The following is a 19,919-nucleotide window of genomic DNA, read 5'->3' on the forward strand; positions in this document are numbered from 1 at the left end:
AGCTACGCCGGGATTCGTTTCAGCAAGTAGATATCCATATATTTAAATGGACCTTGTTGGAGCATACGTAATCCTAAAATGTGGCATCGTACTACAGATGGCGTTTACCGCGCCATTTGTGGTATTTTGTAAAACGCGCTGTTAAGACAGCAGGTAAAAGTTGATCTGTGTTCTGTCAGAGCTGTCTGCGACGCGCTGATGAGATCCGAAAAGAACAGTATACAGAACACTTCGAATTATTTTATTAAAAAGCTCAATTTTAATTTATAAAAATTTTTGTGTGAGAAATGCCACATTTCCGATAAAACAATTTGTCTGTATTCAGAAATGGTGTTTTGCCCAGTTCCAGGGCGTTACAAAACGGATTTCCACAATCCCGATTTTTTGCGTTTTCCTCTGAAGGGGTAATGGCCAAGAAATTGCCCCTAATGTCTCCAAATGGCGACATTTATCTAGAAAAAAATGTAAAGAAAACTCGCCGTTCTACGTGTTTGTAAATGTCCAGGTCGTAAATTGAACTGAAGTGGTGAAAAGGAAAGAAGGGGGGCGGTAGGTACAAAAAAAGGTCCCCGCAATTGGTCGAGGGTGGACAGAAAGGGATGGCACTCCCGCACAAATATCCCCGTGTTCTATTTATCCCCACACATACACAAACGCACACACACACTATGCTCCTGTTACATGTGTAGAATTTCGATGGGCCAAATCGAGTGAAACCATTTGAAACACTCTTTGTTTTTCCAATGTGGCCTGGATGTCCGTCTAGTTCCCCCTTTGTACTTTACTCTGCATTACACCACATAAAATGAAATGGGTATGTCCGGAATTTGTAAATTGTCTTGATTAAAGGAACTAACGTTTCATTTCTTTTTCATACGAACAAAACGAACAAGAAAGAAGATAACATTTATAGTCCAAACCGAAGTTACTCCATCCAGACAATATGATCAATATCAAGCATGGGGCATTAAACAGCCAAGATATTTCTTTGTATATGCAGTATTTCAAGGACACGAAGATACCTCGTCTTTTCTAGCAATAAATTTCTATAAATGACCATGTAGATATTCAATGTTAATTGTACTATTTCAAAGTGATTAAGAGCAAAATAATCTTGTTCTCTCTGAAATACTACAGTTAACAGTAAATACCTATACAGGCTACATAGCAAAACAGACTTTTACTGCTAACTGTAGTATTTCATAGTGTTTAATAAGGCTTTACAAAGGAATTATCTTCTCTCTGAAACACTACATGAAGCAGTAAATATCTACAGATGATACATATACATAAATTTTCACTGCTGACTGTAGTATTTTGTGGGGTTTAGGAAGCCTTTACAAAAGAATCCTCTTCTGTTTGAAATAACAGTTAGCAGTGAATATCTTTAGACAGAAATATAAGCATTTACTGCTAACTGTAGTATTGCATAGTGTTTAACGAGCCTTCACAAAAGAATGTTTCCTCTGAAGTACTACATTTAACAGTAGATACTTATATTTACTGCTAATTGTAGTATTTTAATAGTGTTTAAAGACTTCTCTTCCTGAAATACTACAGTTAGCAGTAAATAGTTATGGATGACGATGTAGATATTTACTGCTAACTGCTGTATTTCATGGTGTTTAAAACGGCCTAAGAAAAGAATATTCGTTCCTCTGAAATACTACGTTTAGCAGTTTATATGTATAGATAACGATTTACTGATCATTATTTGATGTTAAAACACAACTTCTTTCTGAAGTACCGATTGGTCTAAGTGGTGATTAAAATTACTTAATTAAATTGAGTAAATTAATGTTAACAAAGAGATCATTAGATCGAAACTAAGCATCATTATTGCTAATTGCAGAACTATTTTTAATGGTTCCAAACGTTCATTCGGTCTGTTCGGTTTTGTGCTGATATTTCAGCATCCGATGAGCGGACCGAATGCGATAATTCTGTTTTGTTATTTCGAAAGCATCATAAATCTGAAAACCACCAATTAGAATGGCGAATTTAGCGGGGAATTATCTGTGCAAAAATCTAATTTTCTGCTACAAATGCACGTGTGTGCTAGTGCACTAGGAGATAATAAGGTAAACGGATGTAATTGGAATCAAACTGGCAAATAAAACCATTCAACAAATTGAAGTAGGTACCTAAACGAATTTTGCAAATGAAGCAAAGCGAAAAAACATGCATAAATAAATCTGCGGTTAACAACCACTGGAAAATTTCCATTTTTGATAAGAATAGTAGCAGCAATTGTCGCATAATTTGCAAAAACTATGATTGCCAATATTTAACACGCTATAACACTCAAAGTGATAATTTTACAGAAAAATGTTTTTAACAAAACGAATAAGAAATTTAAATCTGCACTAAAAGGTTTCCTTACATTTTTACTGTAAAACGAACCGTTTAGGAGTAATTAGCAATATCATTAAAGACAGTACAACTGTAGGGATAGATATGCAAGGGCAAGAGATTAGTATGCTTAGATTTGCAGATGATATAGCAGTATTAGCATCTAGCAAGGAGGACCTAGAGATAGCTTTAAATAAAATGGAAGCGGTACTGACAGATCAGTACTGTATGAAAATAAATAAAAGTAAAACTAAAATACTGATATGCAAGGGAAGAAAAAGTAGGGAAAGAGCGAATATAAAGATAGGAGACGAAAAATTAGAAGAAGTGGCTGATTTTAGATACCTAGGAAGTCAGATAAGTGAGGATGGAAGGAGTAGTAGGGATATAAAGCAGAGGATAGCGCAGGGTCGTGTCGCCTTTAATAAAAAGAAGTCACTTCTATGCTCGCGAACGGTTAATTTAGAAATTCGAAAAAGGTTGTTAAAGGTGTATGTTTGGAGCACGGCGTTGTACGGGTGCGAAACATGGACAGTGGGAGCGGCGGAAAAGAAAAGGTTAGAAGCGTTCGAAATGTGGTGTTATAGGCGGATGATGAGGATATCGTGGGTAGAAAAGGTTAGAAATGAAGAGGTATTGGAAAGAATAGGAGAACAGAGGACTCTATGGAAGTCAATAAAAAATAGGCGAGATAGGTTGGTAGGACACCTTCTCAGGCATGAAGGTCTAGTCAGAGACATATTAGAGGCAGAAACAGGAGTTAGGAGGGGTAGAGGTAGACCTAGATTAGATTACTGTTCGCAAATAGTTAAGGATGTGGGCTGTTCTAGTTTTAGGGAAATGCGAAGTTTAGCTCAGGATAGGAAAGAGTGGAGGTACGTGTCCAACCAGTCTTAGGACTGATGACCTTATGATGATGATGAGGTTTAGACCGTTGCTTAGCATTTGGGAGGATGCCGGTTCGATTCCGGGTCCGTCTGCCTTGGTCCAAGCTTTTCTGCGGTTTCCTTGAATCACTTAGGCAAATGCTGAGGCACTAATATTCCACAGATAAATCTTTCATTCTCTTCTGTCTTCATTTCGTCCGTCTCATCTTTCTCACCCGAATCACCACCCACCCATACCTACGATTCCTGAAAGCAGGCTGAAGAGGGCCTTCCGCCCTACCTTCCGGCGTAGTCCGGAGGGACTGCCCGCCCACCAGCATTACAGGCTGGTGGGAATGAAACACCCAAAAAGTTTTTTTAAAAAAAAGGGTGTCGTCCTAGCTTTATTGGTCCACACCGTGTATAATATTATACACGAGAAATTGTACGTAGTAGTTTATTGCGTCTATTACTTTTTTCTTAAACGTTTATCAGGTTCGTAATGAAATTTTAATTATTCTTCAGCACCTACCGCTAGACAGTAATACAGTATTGACCTTTCATGCAATTTCCATCTGACTATATAATATGAAAGAGAACAGGCCCCTCGTTGCAGTACAAAACCTATTACTAAGGTTATTGTGATAACACGAAAAGCAAAACGTTCGATGCCAGTATAACTTTCAATTCCCAGTCGAGCTATAATTTTTGAAACTTAACTCGTTCACGGTTGCACACAAATCCCACCCTCGTAACTGTCTCACACCGCCTCTTCACCTTTAAGTTGTAGCGCGGCTAGCACCGTCGTGTCGATGCCGCCGCCGCCGCCGCCGCCGCCGTCTCAACCCCCAGGCGCGAAGTCTTTAAAACTTGGCAGATAATAACATTAATTAATCGCGGTACTTGCTTCGAGAATTTTAAACTTGTTGCTTTAATCAAATATCTCTCTTCGGCCGATGGGAGTTATGATAATAGTCGGGTGGTAACCAGGGGTTTTGTCGACGCCGCGGCGCGACGCGACGGGTTCGCTTATTAACTTTATAACTAAGTATTTTATTTAATCAAATCACCTACAAACAAAGCGCACGTGTGAAATTTAAATAGAACTTTAATAATCAGAATATTTAATAATATAATCTTCCAGCTGGAAGTAAACAGTTGGGAAAAAGTGAATGGATTTAAGATTCTTTACTCGATTGTTTAATTGGTTGCACATACATAAATCATTAAATTAAAATTAAAACAAACACCTATTACTACTTCCCAAACTCACTATATGTATACCCGAGATAAAAATGTTCAGTCTCTCAGAGTCTCTGAAAGCGAGACTCTAGTCTCCGTCTCTCATCGAGTCTCTCTGGTATCGCTGAGAGAGACTGTCAAAAAAACTGTTAGAGTCTCTGAACGAGAGACTCCAGTCGCTCATAGAGAGATCCTCATTTCGTATCCAGTCTCTGAACGAGACACTCGAATCTCTGAATTAACAATTTTTATCGTTCGAGTCTCTCATACAGAGACTGTGAGAGATTCATAAAAACACCTAGGCAATAACTGAGAGATTGTGAAAGACTGTGAGAGACGCTCTTAGAAATCCCAGTCTTTCTACGAGAGACTCCAGTCTCTCAATTTTTCAGTTTTATTCATTCAGTTTCTCTGTGAGAGACTCGAATCTCTGAATTAACAATTTTATTGTTCGAGTCTCTCATACAGAGACTGTGAGAGACGCTCTTAGAGATCCCAGTCTTTCTACGAGAGACTCGAGTCTCTCAATTTTTCAATTTTATTCATTCAGTCTCTCTGTGAGACACTGGAATCTCTGAATTAACAATTTTATTGTTCGAGTCTCTCATAAAGAGACTGTGAGAGATCCATAAAAACACCTAGGCAATAACTGAGAGACTGTAAAAGACTGTGAGAGACGCTCTCAGAGACGTCGAAGGACTCTGAGAAACTGTATTGAGACTGAAAATTTTTGTCTAGGGTAACAAAGTTCTACGTATATAAGTTTTTACCCTCTCCTAAGATCCAACTTCCTGGAATAATAAGTTGACTACTGAAGGGTCTAATTAAAGAATGAAACGCTCTTTATTTTCGGTATCCAGGATGTTGTTTAATCGAAATATTTATTAAAGTTACCAATCGTTAGAAATATTGGACGTACTTAAAAGTTAATATTCGGTCATGAGGTAATAGATAGGATGAGGTAATGACTAATATATCTGTAACATTTTTGTCAGGGTACTGAGGTGATACACCCTTCGCCTTTTCGAAAACTATACCTAATTTAAAAATTGCAATATGACCTCATTGAAATCGGTCCAAGAGGTATGTAAACTCACAATATACAGCATTTTAATATCGCTTTTTATATTACCGTAGTTTTTGACTCGTCAGCTTCATAAATTATCGGGCTTGGTAATAAATTGGGAAAACTTTATGAAAAATGGGAACGATATTCTTTCACACATTTTAGAACCTTGCTCTTCCTTTGATTGCTTCTATTCACGGAAGGTTCTGCTGTGTGAGAAAAAGGAGGTCTGAACGTAATAAATATCCTGGTCAATATGTCGATATATATTTGAAAAATATTTGGTATAAATCAAATTACGCGATCCAGTGAACTTTAGATTCGTTTAGAACCGCTTAATATGAATTAATTGCAGTGTTATGTTTGGTTTTCATATTAAATTCTCTATACGACAGTTTGGGTATAATGACTCCGTTTAAAATGACATACCTGTGGGAACACTCGGTATAGCAAGAAAACATTTATTGTTGTGTATCAATTAAGACTCTACATTTGTGCTGACTTACTTAGGTCGCGACACACTGCGACTAACTAGGTCAACAGCAAATACACACACAAATGTAATGTGCTGAAATGTTCTTTGCCATTTAAACCATGTAAATAAATTTTGTATAAATACTCTGTAAATATTCGAATAAAAACAGTCTAACACCAGGTTCGCTATTATTGGATACTGCAACAGTATCTACTCCAGAATATCGACCATCAGATGCTGTACCAGCGCTACGTCTCATCATAGGCACAGCAATGTGTCCAACACTTTGGTAAATCGGTTCTTCTCAGAACCACAACTTGATAGTCACCTCTTACTACGACCACACGCAGAGTGACTACATACCGTTTATTATGAGCGATTCTCAAGAAATCATATCCGGCTATAGTGACCCAAATGATTAATAATAACATTTTCGCTCATTTTTCTGACCCTTCTTATGTATATTGATATTACAATTCATCGTTCTTTTCCTTTTTCTGTTAGTAAATATATACAATTTGTAGTTTTTCTCTCTATTAAACTAAATAACTAACCAAAATAGAAAGTTGTTTATTTTATAAGATTATGCTTTGTATGACGCCCGCTTAGTATGACATGTTTGTCATTTTCCTTCGATGACATTATAAGCGGATTCTACTGTAGTATCACCAACTTTTATAAACGAACCACTTGCATGTATCCTCTCAATTAACGAAACAAAATTAAAATTTGGTTATGAACTAGCTATTATGTTATAAACTGACACACGTATAAATATGACCCATTATGACCCAACCTAGGCCCTTACTGCTTAGCACGTAACCTTTAACATTTATGTCATTGTAATGTATACCTTAATATACAAATGTATATTTAACCAACTATACCAGTCTAACAAAGGTTATCGTATGTCCTTAGAATGTATGCAACCAACATTACACACGAATGTCGACATTTAGACCCGCCATTCTTTTTCCAATTGTTTTGTACCACTTCGAATACGCCAAAATTATCACATTACTGCTCCATGTGTGATGTACAACTATCGCCAAATGCGATGAGTTGTTTCTGTCCACCCTGTAAATGTGTTTAAATTGAAAAGACTGTCAAATATTTGCCCTCCTCATCATTCGGCTTTTAGTGGCATTTGAATAAACATCCCAACGAATACACTTAAAAACGGCAAATACATAGGTACGTATGTATATTCGCAATCCCGTGGAGAAGGGTGCCAATTGTCTTGGGATCCAGTTTTCTTCGCTACTCAGCGCTTACTGCGCTTTTCTTTGTGTACATATCATTACTCCTTTTTTTATTTATATTTCTGGAGTGACTGCATTTCTAAAGACCGTTAAGTTTACCATATCTGCACTTGAAAATAAGAAACAGCTAATAAGGAAAGGAAAAAGTCCAAACCAACCAAAACGTTATCTTTAATTTTGTTGTTTAATTACAAGTACGTAAAGAGAAACCTTTAGATACTGACTGTTTCAACAACCCAAACTTTAGACATGAGAGCCACTTTTAGTCCTTTTTCAGACAGTTCAGTAAACGCCATCTATAGAAAGCTATTTAATGTGCAATGACGGTAAACGTCAAATTTAGAAATAATTATCGACAACTTTCTAGACTTTAAGTTGATCGAAAGATGCTGGATTACCCTCCCTGATTTTTTATAATGTCTGTACTTCTTCTCCTAAAAAAAAGCCTTAACAAGCAACGACATACGATCAATATTTATGCCATTAATTTCTTAAAAAAATGACTAAGGATTTCGACGAAATTCACTGCATCAAGGTGTTTTGGGCCGTTTTTGATAATTTAATAGCGACTAATACCCAAATATTCAACGTCATATACAATCCACTTGCTGTAATGCATAGATTACTCAACCAAACCCATATTACATGATTGTACATACCATAAGTTCGAGTACACGTCAGCTAATTTATGAACCATCAACTTTCATTCGCTTGGTAAAGAACACTCGTCAATGGTTATTTCCTGTGTGCACAATATACCTACATAGATGTATGTGTGTGTGCTTTCGAGTAAGTATTCGAAGTTATTTTGTGTCCGAGACCATACAAACGAACCCCTTTCCGATTGTGGTCTGTAAAAGAGAATCGTATCCCAGTTTAATTTTGCCATTGTCCTTTTCTGTATGACTCCTTTATCTCAGTTGGCTGGGCTCGAGGAGACCATAACATCAAGTGGGCCACTCGAAAAGACTTCCCCGGCAAAATTCACGTCAATATAAGCACTATTCTTTTCGAGACGTTCAAGAAAACCTTAGAGGGAAGTACAAAACCGACAGCGAACAGTCAAACGACTTTTAGTTAGTATCTACATTGGATAAATAATAATTATTGTCCATATTGGGAGGTTTCACGGCTGTGTATCAATGTAGAACAATTGAGGCATGCACATTATGGCATTAATTACATATTTGGTCGAGAAAACCGGACAACTTGACTAAAACGTTAACTATACTTCGTTTACTTTCTGTAGCGATGTGACCTTGAGTTTGACCGGCGCAAAGTAGAAAAGAACAGCACTAGGCCAAGGAAGGAGACAACTCTCGGCCAAACTCTTAACCGGTGAGGAGCGTATAATCCATACAGTACTGCACGGAAAAATTGACCATTTTATCCACTACAATTGCATTGCTCAAATGTGCTGTTATTGGTACCATTTACTACTGAAAATATCAACGAGATGTTTATTTATATTTGAAGACATATTAAAGGCTTTAACGCTTGTTTTCGACTCGCACTACTGTTCACGATTGAACAAAATTTTTGACAGGTACTGTATGAAAAAGTATGTTTAATGAACAAGAGTCGAGAGTATATTTAGCTTTTTTCTCCCTACCTACGATTTTGCCAGCGCGCATCCAAGACATTGGAAGAGGCACATCGCTAGAGAAAGTAAATAACGTATACTGACGGTTGTTTTTGTACAAATAAAATCCTTTAACCACCCGCCACCCCTCTTGGCTTTAATTTCACACCACGAAGTCATCAAATGTTCCAGCATTAAGCAGTTTTAAACTCACTACTGCGATTTGAAGATGTCTTGGTGAAAAGCGAAAGACAATAATGCACTTTGCCGCTCAGATAGAATAGTGCATCTAATAACGTGTTCACTCTCTATTCATTGTATCTGCTTAGAAGCCATAAATTTATGGAAAGACACCCCATAAAGTAGTCTAGAGAAAATAAACAGCATCTATTACTAGCGACACCTTCTTTGAATATAAAATACTCAATTTCATGCTTGCTACCTCCCAGGGCTGAACACGTACCAAAAACATACTCTCATCTACCCAGTATGCACTTCCCTGTGTGTCTGTATGTTTGTGTTTGAGTGAGTGCATATGATAAAGAAGAAGATAAGCACACTTGCAATGTACTTTCCTATATACATATGAGTAAAGTTATTATACATACGTAAGTAAGTACATTCATTTTGTTTATCAAAAAAACAAAAATGGTTGATCTTGATCGCACCTTGGATTTTTCTAAAAAATCAGAAAAAATTTTAGTCGTATCTTTCCTTAAGTGGGCTGTATTATTACCCAATCGAAACACCTTTAAGATGTGTCAACTCGTGGCTTAATGGTTAGAGCATTGGCGCGTAAAGCCAAAGGTCCCGGGTTCGATTCCCGGCGGGGGTGTGACAACAGCAACAATTTTTCCTTCATTAATTTGAAGTAGTTTGTAGTGGGTAAAAATTCAGAAATGAATTTTCAGAATAATATATCATATCAAACTAGATTTTCAGTTATAAACAAAAAACTATTTCATCTTATCATTCTTGGTGACAATGACGTTGAAATATAATTGACATGAGATAAAACTGTATTAAGCAATAAAAAACCGCATTTAATCCACTACAGGTTTCTTGGGTTTTATATCAACAGATATTCTATTTCTTAATAGTCAACATTCTGTCTTCTGTAAACTGTCAGACTGAATCACCATTTCGGACTCTTCTTCTTCTTCCCATCAGCACGCCAGAACGCAAACCAACCTAGCGGCTGCCATTAAACAACGTTCGACGAATAAGTGAAGACAGTGTAACAAACGCCATCTGTTTTGTCACCACTGCGTTGTTTAATTTCAGAAGCGTGGTCGTCTACGAGTCTAGACGGGCCGATATTGTCCTAAATTTCCAACAAGTTATTTACCATCCAATTGGGAACGAAGATGTTCAAGTATACGTACAATGGGTTTAACGAGCTTCATTGTTGCGAATTTTATCTAGAGAAGCATCAGCAATAAGCTAGAAGCAAGACAATGTACGTATCTCTGGCACTTTCACGCCTTCAACACAAAATAGCTTTATTACCATAAAAGCAGTTAACCAGTACGATATAAGATACGAGAATGATTTACGCTTTATATTAACACTGAATCAATGCTTACTTAGATACATTTTCGTATAAATCTGCATGAGGTTTAACGCTGAATACGTATTGTTTTTATAATTATATTTACACTATACAAAGAAAGTATAGAAATTAAACAATTATTTAATAATAGCTACTATAACACGGTATTACACAAGTAGAAGAAAAGCTACCGTACATTTCTCTTAACACGTTAATGTTAACACTGTACGAATCTTTCTCATTAGGGTTGTTTCAGAAAACGGTGTAAAAATTGTGTTTAACTGTAACAAGTTATCTGTTATTACAGCACGGTACTCTTTACTTAACACGTTATTGTTACGATACGATTATACATAACGCGGCACGAAACTTTCTTAAAAACTTAACTTCTTAAGTTATTATAAATACATGACACCCTGCAGAAATGAGGGAAGCGCTACTATAACACGGTATTACGAAAGCAAAAGAAAATTTATCGTACTTCTGCCTTAACACGTTAATTGTAGCACAGTTAGAATCTTTCTTATTAGAAAGCGGTACTAAAATTGTAGGTCTAACTGTAACAAGTTATCTGTTATTATAGCACACTGCTCTTTACTTAACACCTTATTCCTACAACACGACTTTAAATAACGCGGCACGAGTCTTTCTTGTTAGGGTTGTTTGAGTAACAAGTTACTATAGAAACAAAACAGTCGACTTTGGTTAACACATTATTGCTAACATTTGACTTTACTTGACAACTTACTATACTATAAGTTTCTTATATTCTTTAATACGGCGCATGAGTTATGAATGCTATTGTAGTACCGTATGAAAACAGTGCAAACACTAAAGCAATTCTCTCTTAACACGTTAATCGTTACACACGGTTTTATTTATCACTTGCTTCATAACATACGTCCCAAAAATTGCTTCTGATCTCAATTAACACCTTCTTCATTGTAACACATTGTTATGCTTAACACGGTACGAAATTTCCTAATAGCTGTTTCCTAACACGGTACAAAAGTTATGAATCCTACCATAATTGCTTCAACTTTTAATTAAAACTTTAATTATAACACATTGCTATGCTTAACACCGTATGAGATTTTCTCATAGTTGTTTCACAACACGGTACAAAAGTTATGAATCCTTTCGGAACACGGCATTATACTCTAAAAATTAATTCAGTTCTCAATTAACACTTTAATTATAACACATTGCTATGCTTAACACGGTATGAAATTATCTCATAATTGTTTCACAACACGGCACAAAAGTTGTGAATCCTACCTATCTACATAACACGGTATTGTTCTGCAAAAACTGCTGAGGCTTTCAATTAACGCTTTTATTATTACACACTGATATGCTCAACACGACATGAAATCTTTTCATAGTTGTTTCACAACACGGCACGAGTTATGAATTTTCTCATAACACGGTGTTATTTCAGCAGAGCTGTTATACTAAAAATTTCAAGAGATTGGTTTATTATAACATGGTTCAAAAATTGACGCAGTTCTGACATAACACGGCACAAACTTGCAATGCGGTGTGAAAGCTTAACCAATCCCAATAACCCGTTACTTTTGAAAATGTAATCCTTTACTGGACTACTTACTGTAGTCTTAAGTTATTACCTAATAACCTCATCATAACTCCCTTTTTTAGTTAACTAACGAGTTTCAACCTCAATTATTATTGATTTACTTCAGACATATCTTAAAAACTCGCAATATATCGAACGGTATAGCAATAAATTAATTTACAAAGTTTAGCATGAATACTTTGTCAAACTTCGACGTATCCCGACCAGGATATAATTTAATGCACATCATACATGACAGCGTCCCGCGGTTAATCTTGTTTAGTATCGATTAAATCGTTCGTGTTTTGTCTTCGCCGGTTGCCGACAGGCAGGCACGTCTATGTCTGCATTTTCATCCGAAAATTAACGCACCGCGTCGTTAGTATTGAAACGCAGACGGCTCATTGGCTAATAATGACCAGGCGACGGCGTTTGGTCAATTCCTTGAATGGAGCCGTCAACGTGCCGGCGATAACGAAAAATTTATGTGCATACAAATTACGTTGCACAAAAGGCATCGCCACAACGTCCATCCGTCATGTCCGGGAACGACGGTCGGCGTTGGACATCCGTCGCTCCACTACAACCCCTCAATTTACTTGTACCGCCACTGGTTTAATTAATAGATAAATCTCAGTCCACATTATATGTGCGGTTTTTATCAGAGAGATTTTATCTGTACATGCGGTGTGATTTTTGCGCTGCGCTGTGTTGCCTCCTACATCTGTAACGCGCAAGAGCTGTTCACAAACTAAAACGTTCGATGCCGTACGCGTCTCTAAACCACGCAAGCGCGGCTTAACTACTCCCCACCACTAACGTGATTCCACTGCACCGTATTTGTGCGAGAGATGAAAGCGACTACCGCGCGAGAGGAAAAAGGAGTGCGTACCGCGCGTGAGTGGGGAGTGAATACCACGCGTAAGTGAGGAGTGTATACCATGCGTGAGTGGGGAGTATATACCGCGCGTTTTTCTCTTGTTGTGTATAACTCCGCAACCGTTTGAGATATCGCGATGAAAACAACGCCATATTGATCGTAAGCCAGTGTTCTAACGTGCAATAATGTATTCTAACGTTATTTCTTACAGAAGACTTTTTCAGGCGTAGTTTAATTTTTAGATTGAAAAGTCCAGACAATAATTAACAATAAACCACTTAGTTTGCGGTCTGACTAAGGCACCATGCAGCGTCCCGACGTTAGGCGTCGCCGGCTGCTGCCGCTTTCTTTCACTCTTTCTGTTTCATTTAACTTTTAAGAAGATGAACGAAAAGTAACATGTCTCGCCTTAAGAAGCAAAACTCGTTACGAAGATATATGGCTGCTTCTTGGTCGGCAAAAACTTCTCGAGCAGTCTGGCCATCTACGGCGTTTCCTCCTTCCCCTTCGCCCTTCAGATGTTCTTTAGCAGCAAATTCCGCATCCTTATCTCCCATCGGATCGCACTGCGAGTAGTCGCTTTCTTGTACGGGCTCAGATATTGTTCGTGGCAGCAAAATGTATCTTTGATCGCTTCACGTTTGTTTTCGAAAACAAATAAACAGCTGAATCCCTTTCTCGTTCTGTCTTTCTTTACGAGTGGGATTTTTGATGCTGCAGCCATTGTTTGTACGGCAAACAGTTCATAAACGGAACTGATATGGGGATACTTAAGGAAACGTTTTTATGACTCTGCAATTCTCGGATAGGTACACTTTTATAAATCCGTTTTAAAACATCGTTTATGTTGGAAAATCCTGCCGATGGAAGTGTACCCTTTTGTTTTTATCTTTATCTGATATTAACGGCAGCTAACTTTGTTATTTTTTTTTTGAAATTACGATGGGCACTTGAACGGAAAATACAGATTTAATGGCAAATAAAAGGAAGATGAGCAAACAACAATTTAACGACAGCCATATGGCATATAAATATATTTTACAATTTTGCAGAGAACTGAGTCATATACCAGGTGTAACAGAAGATAACTTTCTGACAATAGCATTAACAAATCCACTGGGTGATAATTTCATTTCAATTGGAACTCATTATCTAACTTTTAATGAAAAATTCAAAATTAGAATTTCTTATTCAGGAAAAAAAGAGGTGGAACGCTGAGTTAGTTAATAACATACCAATACCCTTCGAGATTTGAACCCTTTGCACTTAATCAATCCGTTTCAACTGTTCGAAACTATTTTCCTCATCAATACATCATCATCATCATCATAAGGTCGTCAGTCCTGAGACTGGTTGGACACGTACCTCCACACTTTCCTATCCTGAGCTAAACTTCGCATTTCCCTAAAAAGAGAACAACCCGCATCCTTCCTTAAGTATTTGCGAACAGTAATCTAAACTAGGTCTGCCTCCACCCCTCCTAACTCCCGTTTCTGCCTCTAATATGTCTCTGACTAGACCTTCATGCCTGAGAAGGTGTCCTACCAACCTATCTCGCCTATTTTTTATTGACTTCCAGTCCTCTGTTCTCCTATTCTTTTGACGTGACAACGTCTTATAATTCGATGGAGCCGGCTGCACGCACGAAAAAACATGACTCATGCGGCGTTACCTCGCTCTGAGGCGTTCCATTTAAGGCTTGAAGTGCAAGCGAGAGCGCGGAACGAGCGACAAAGAGGCACAATCGGCCTCCGCGTTCGGCAGCGTTCGACATCTGTCTCTCTCCTACTTGAGTGAGCGATGCGTCCGCGTGGACAGCTGCTATACAATAATACATTTCCATTTACCTCCTTCTCTATATCCATACAAAATATCTATCAAACAAATAAAATTAAAATTTTCTTTTGAAAAATGAAACCATTCCATCAGTATTTTCTAATGACGTTGTTACGTTCAACTATCGTCAGTAAACCGACTTTACAGACAACCGATTTTTTAATACCTCTTCATTTCTAACCTTCTCTATCCACGGTATCGTCATCATTTCCCTGTAACACCACATTTTGAACGCTTCTGACCTTTTCTTTTCCGCCGCTCCCACTGTCCATGTTTCGCTCCCGTACAACGCCGCGTTCCAAACATAGACCTTTAACGATCTTTTTCGAATTTCTAAATTAACCGTTCGCGAGCATAGAAGTGACTTCTTTTTATTAAAAGCGACACGACCCTGCGCTATCCTCTGTTTTATATCCCTACCACTCCTTCCGTCCTGACTTATCTGACTTCCTATATATCTAAAATCAGCCATTTCTTCTAATTTTTCGTCTCCTATCTTACATACATACATATACATACATACAATACAATACATATCTTACTTTATTTTAGGGATTTCTGTTTTTCCTGACTTACCCACTAATCCCACACGATGGTGGTTCAAACTATAATAGTATGTAACTCTGTGCGGCTGGTCTGCGAATTTTTTTTAGTCTCCCATCCTTACATTCAATTTTTTTATGTGCGCCGCTGTTTAGTGATGATTGCTAATCAATAATAGAACGTAAAAGGTTCTGCGCCTTTGTCGTTAAAGAACTTTCTCATCAAGACCACTTTCGAGGGAACCGAGTGTGTAACATTATATTATAAGAATAGACGTGATAACGGGTTTCCTTCCCTTTTCTGTATGTTTAGATCCAGCCATTACGTGATCACCTGGGTTGTGATGTTCCCTAAAGATAGAGACGAGAAAATAGAGCAAGGAAGAAGAAATTCTCCACGGGAAATATTGGATAAGTTGCGCCACTTGGCGAATTATAAGTAATATGAAAAATTGCACTTTCTTGTCTTTGGCGCGTCCGCGTCGCTACGCTGGTGCAGACGGTTAAAAAGGCAATTACATAGAACCAGCGAGAGAATAAAAATGTGACATTATGACAATTCCTTTTTGGTATTTTTTTGAAATCACCCACCGCTCTAACAAATCTTTTTAATTAATTAATTGTGAAGACTTTCAAATAACGAGCTAAAAAGTAAGAAAAAACATGAACCGTTTAAACAATGGAGTAACATTTAAATAATAATCATTATAGGGTCATTATATAGTTTTAATGAAACTGGTTGAACATGCACCTCCAATCTTTCCTATCCTGAGCTAACCTTCGCATTTCCCTAAAATTAGAACATCCCATATTTAATCCAGGTCTACCTCTACTCCTCTTAACTCCTGTTTCTGCCTCTAAGATGATTCTGACTAGTCCTTCATGCCTGAGAAAGTGTTCTACCAACCTTTCTCGCCTATTTCTTATTGACTTCCATAGAGGCCTCTGTTCTCCTATTCTTTCCAATACCTTTTCATTTCTAACCTTCTCTATCCGCGGTATCATCATCATTATTGGATCATATAATTGACGATTTATACTAGTGTTGACTTTGTCATCTGTTAGTATTTCAATTTTTATTTCAAAGTTAGTATGTAGTTTTTAGAATTGATACTTCATCATGGTTTTTGAAGTATCACAACAAAAAAGTTAGAAGAAAATTTCAGCCAAGAATTGTGCTTTCAGATAAGTAAATTGAAAAATACTTCGTTGCATTATACAGATTAAAAAATTTCAATTTCATCCCCTTATTGCAAATTGGAAAGAATTAAGCTAAATCAAAGTTCTAATGGTATAAAACCAACATCGACGTTTCACCTTCATTTGTAAATTAAAAATCAGACAAGAGGTATTTTCGTCTGTCTGATTTTGTCGATCCTTATTCAATTTATTAATATAAATTCAAGTGGAGATCAATTTTATATGTGTCCATAAAATTTGGCGAGTAAATAATTGTTTACATATTTTCAAATGCAATATCGTCACAAATAAATAGTCTGGCAGACGTTTTATTTTTACAAAAATAATAAAAAATGTTTCAGTATCATATAACTTATCTCATTTTTGGCTAAAGACGTATTTATACATGTAGACACAAGTTTGTGCATTTTTTATGGAAATTTTTGCTGTATTGTGCAATGTTGGCAAATAATAGTATATAACATACATATGTATATCTAAGGCAGCAATGACGACTGCAATTGCAACTACTGCATTGCTGGAAGGAGAAGCGGATGATGTAGAAATGTACATATATATTTGCGTATATCGGGATATATCTCTGTAATTTGATCTGGCAAGTACATTTATTGATTGTAGCTTTATATTGCAGGATTATCCGATAACAGTAACAGTTCCTGCATCAATGCTGCACCTACGTATGCGTGTATGTACTTACTAAATAATTTATCGCGTAAAGGGTTGGCTCACTTGAAGGAGCTTTGGGGGTTATGTTGCCAAAAAAGTTAGTATTGCGGAAAAAATGGTAAATAGAGTCAAACTTCTGTAATTAGAACTTTTGGAATGACTGGAATTGTTTTCTGTTCTCTTTGTCAGTATTGGTTTTAAAGGGGTAAGGGGAAGGGGAAGGTCGGGCGGCGCCCAGGGAGCAGATTTACTTATTAAAAAATTTATAGGACAAAGTGTTGGTCCAGATGAAGTTTTGGGGGTTACAGTTAGTATTGCATAAACAATACTAAATAGAGTCAAGCTTCTTGTACAATTCGAAATAGTTTTGTTGTTTTATTGATTGGTACTGGTTTTAAAGAGGGAGAGGGGGGAATTCGGGCGGCACCCAAGGAGCAAAGTTACTTACTGCACAATTGACAGGACAAAGGGTTGGTCCAGCAGAAGTTTTGAAGGTTACAGTTAGTATTTCATAAACAATACTAAATAGAGTCAAGCTTCTTGTACAATTCGAAAAGTTTTCTAACTCGAATAGTTTTGTTGTTTTCTTGATCAGTACTAGTTTTAAAGAGGGAGAGGGGGGAATTCGGGCGGCACCCAAGGAGCAAAGTTACTTACTGCACAATTGACAGGACAAAGGGTTGGTCCAGCAGAAGTTTTGAAGGTTACAGTTAGTATTTCATAAACAATACTAAATAGAGTCAAGCTTCTTGTACAATTCGAAAAGTTTTCTAATTCGAATAGTTTTGTCGTTTTCTTCACAAATGCCGGTTTTAAAGGGGGTGGGGAGGGGGGCAAGTAGGGTGACGCCCGGGTAAGCTAAGTTCTGATTTTATATACCGAACATTTCCATATCAGTTTAAATTTCAAAACTAATGAAATTTTTATTGACCTCCTCAGAAATACTTGTAGAACTTGGACCTCTTCAGAAATGTATTTATTATTTATTCTAATGCATTTATAAAGGTTTCCACCAACGCCAACAAAACAAAATCCGTCAATCAAGTCTCAATTTAATAAAAAAGAAAGTCATTTCGATATTGAATAGACACAGCTGAAACAAAACAAATCAAAACTTTGACCGTTTGACTAAAATATGTTTATAAATGTGTAGCTAAAGGATACCAATAACAAAAAAATAAAAGAAAACAACCGTACGTAATATTTGAAGATAACAAGAACTGAAATGTTTCGTTCTGGATAAATTTAGTGGGATAGCATACCCCAGACGTCTGAAGGAAGTTAAGGGGATGAGAAAAGGGAAAAATAAAGTTGACAGACGTATCACCTGGAGTATAAAGCGCGAAATTACTGTCAGATTTCCAATCTCCATTTTCAGAAACTAAAATTTTATAAACCGCAAAATACCGTTAAGAAAACATTGTAATTTTTATTATAAAAAAGGAATCAGGCAAGTTAAGCACCTTATTGAATACCTACAATGTTAGGTGTAAGTATAAATATTTCAAAACCGTATAGTGCCTCGGGTAGCGATCGATACCGGCGCCAACATTGATGTGAGTAGCCAAGAGTCATTCTGAAGCGACAATACAAAACTGAGCATAAATTACATGGCTGTGTAAGGGCAAGCAGTCTTATTAAAGACTATTCTGAACCACATTAAGGAGAAGGGGGTTGATTTCTAAGTAACGTACAGCTATAAGTACTATATACCTTAAGCGTTACAAATCTTCGAATAAGATCTAGGATTTTTATTAAAGTTTTGTTGTACTTTAAGTAAGGCTCTATATGCAGGGTCCTTTTTATTTCAACGTTTTAGATACCCCAGTTTCAGCTGAACTGAATGGTTTCTTTGGGAATAGTGTCTGACAGGCGGAAAGACGGCTGAGTAATCTTATAAAGAGTTTTGTTTTCCTTTTGAGATACACAAACCCAAAACTCGAATATCGAAATTTATGTACTACAAATGTGGCAATTTTTAACTCGTTCTAAATTGTTACCTTTTGATACAAAACAGTATGAGAAAGATCATGCTTTCAATTTATTTCCGAAAATAAAAATTCAGTACTGCTGTGACATTTTTACTACTAACCCTTAATATATTAAATCTTCTTTGACGGTGTCCGCTCCAACAATAATAAATAAGTAACAATAAAAATAAGAAGCAAACTTACCGGCTACTGTGAGGGTTGCATTTCTACTTCTGACTTTCCCCAAAACATTACTAGCTTCGCAATAGTAGACGCCCCCGTCGGACTCCTTCCTGCTCTGCACCACCTTTAGGAAAAACAAATTTCCCGCAGGTAATAAGACCCTATGCGACCTAGCATCCTGCGGCGCGGTCCTTACTAGATGACCATCCTTGTACCAAGTTATTGTAGGCTCAGGATCGCCGGTTGCCTGACAGTTTAATGTCACCGGGTCGTGGCGTGCCACTGTCGTATCTACCGGGTGTTCTGTGATGCGTGGTGGCTGCTGGTTGGTATAATGGTAACCTGTAACACAGAAATGACGTATTAACAAAATTGTTAAGTGTTAAGTCATTAATCTCTGACTAAGAACTTCTTTTATTTAGTTTGTCAAGTAGTTATACTGCCAGTTACATCATCATCATCATCATCATCATAAGGTCGTCAGTCCTAAAACTGGTTGGACACGCACCTCCACTCTTTCCTATCCTGAAATAATCTTCGCATTTCCCTAAACCTGCAGCAACCTATATCCTTAACTATTTGCGAACAGTAATCTAATCTAAATCTACCTCTACCCCTTCAAACTTCCGTTTCTGTCTCTAATATGTCTCTGACTAGACCTTCATGCCT

The 19,919-nt window shown here is 37.1% G+C and overlaps 1 protein-coding gene across 1 annotated transcript in view; it reads right to left on the reverse strand.

The window, feature by feature from the left end:
• LOC108732782 (roundabout homolog 2-like) overlaps positions 1 to 19,596 on the reverse strand; it is a gene marked incomplete at its 5' end in the record, with an annotated part of 46,426 nt that extends 26,830 nt beyond the window's left edge. Inside the window, one exon of the mRNA XM_025976620.1 lies at positions 19,272 to 19,596. Within this exon, the coding sequence (XP_025832405.1) occupies positions 19,272 to 19,596 (325 nt within the window). The remainder of the gene's footprint in view (positions 1 to 19,271) is intronic.
• Positions 19,597 to 19,919: the final 323 nt, after the last annotated feature.

This window comes from Agrilus planipennis, unplaced genomic scaffold (assembly GCF_000699045.2).
Source record: "Agrilus planipennis isolate EAB-ADULT unplaced genomic scaffold, Apla_2.0 scaffold68, whole genome shotgun sequence".
NCBI lineage: Eukaryota > Metazoa > Arthropoda > Insecta > Coleoptera > Buprestidae > Agrilus > Agrilus planipennis.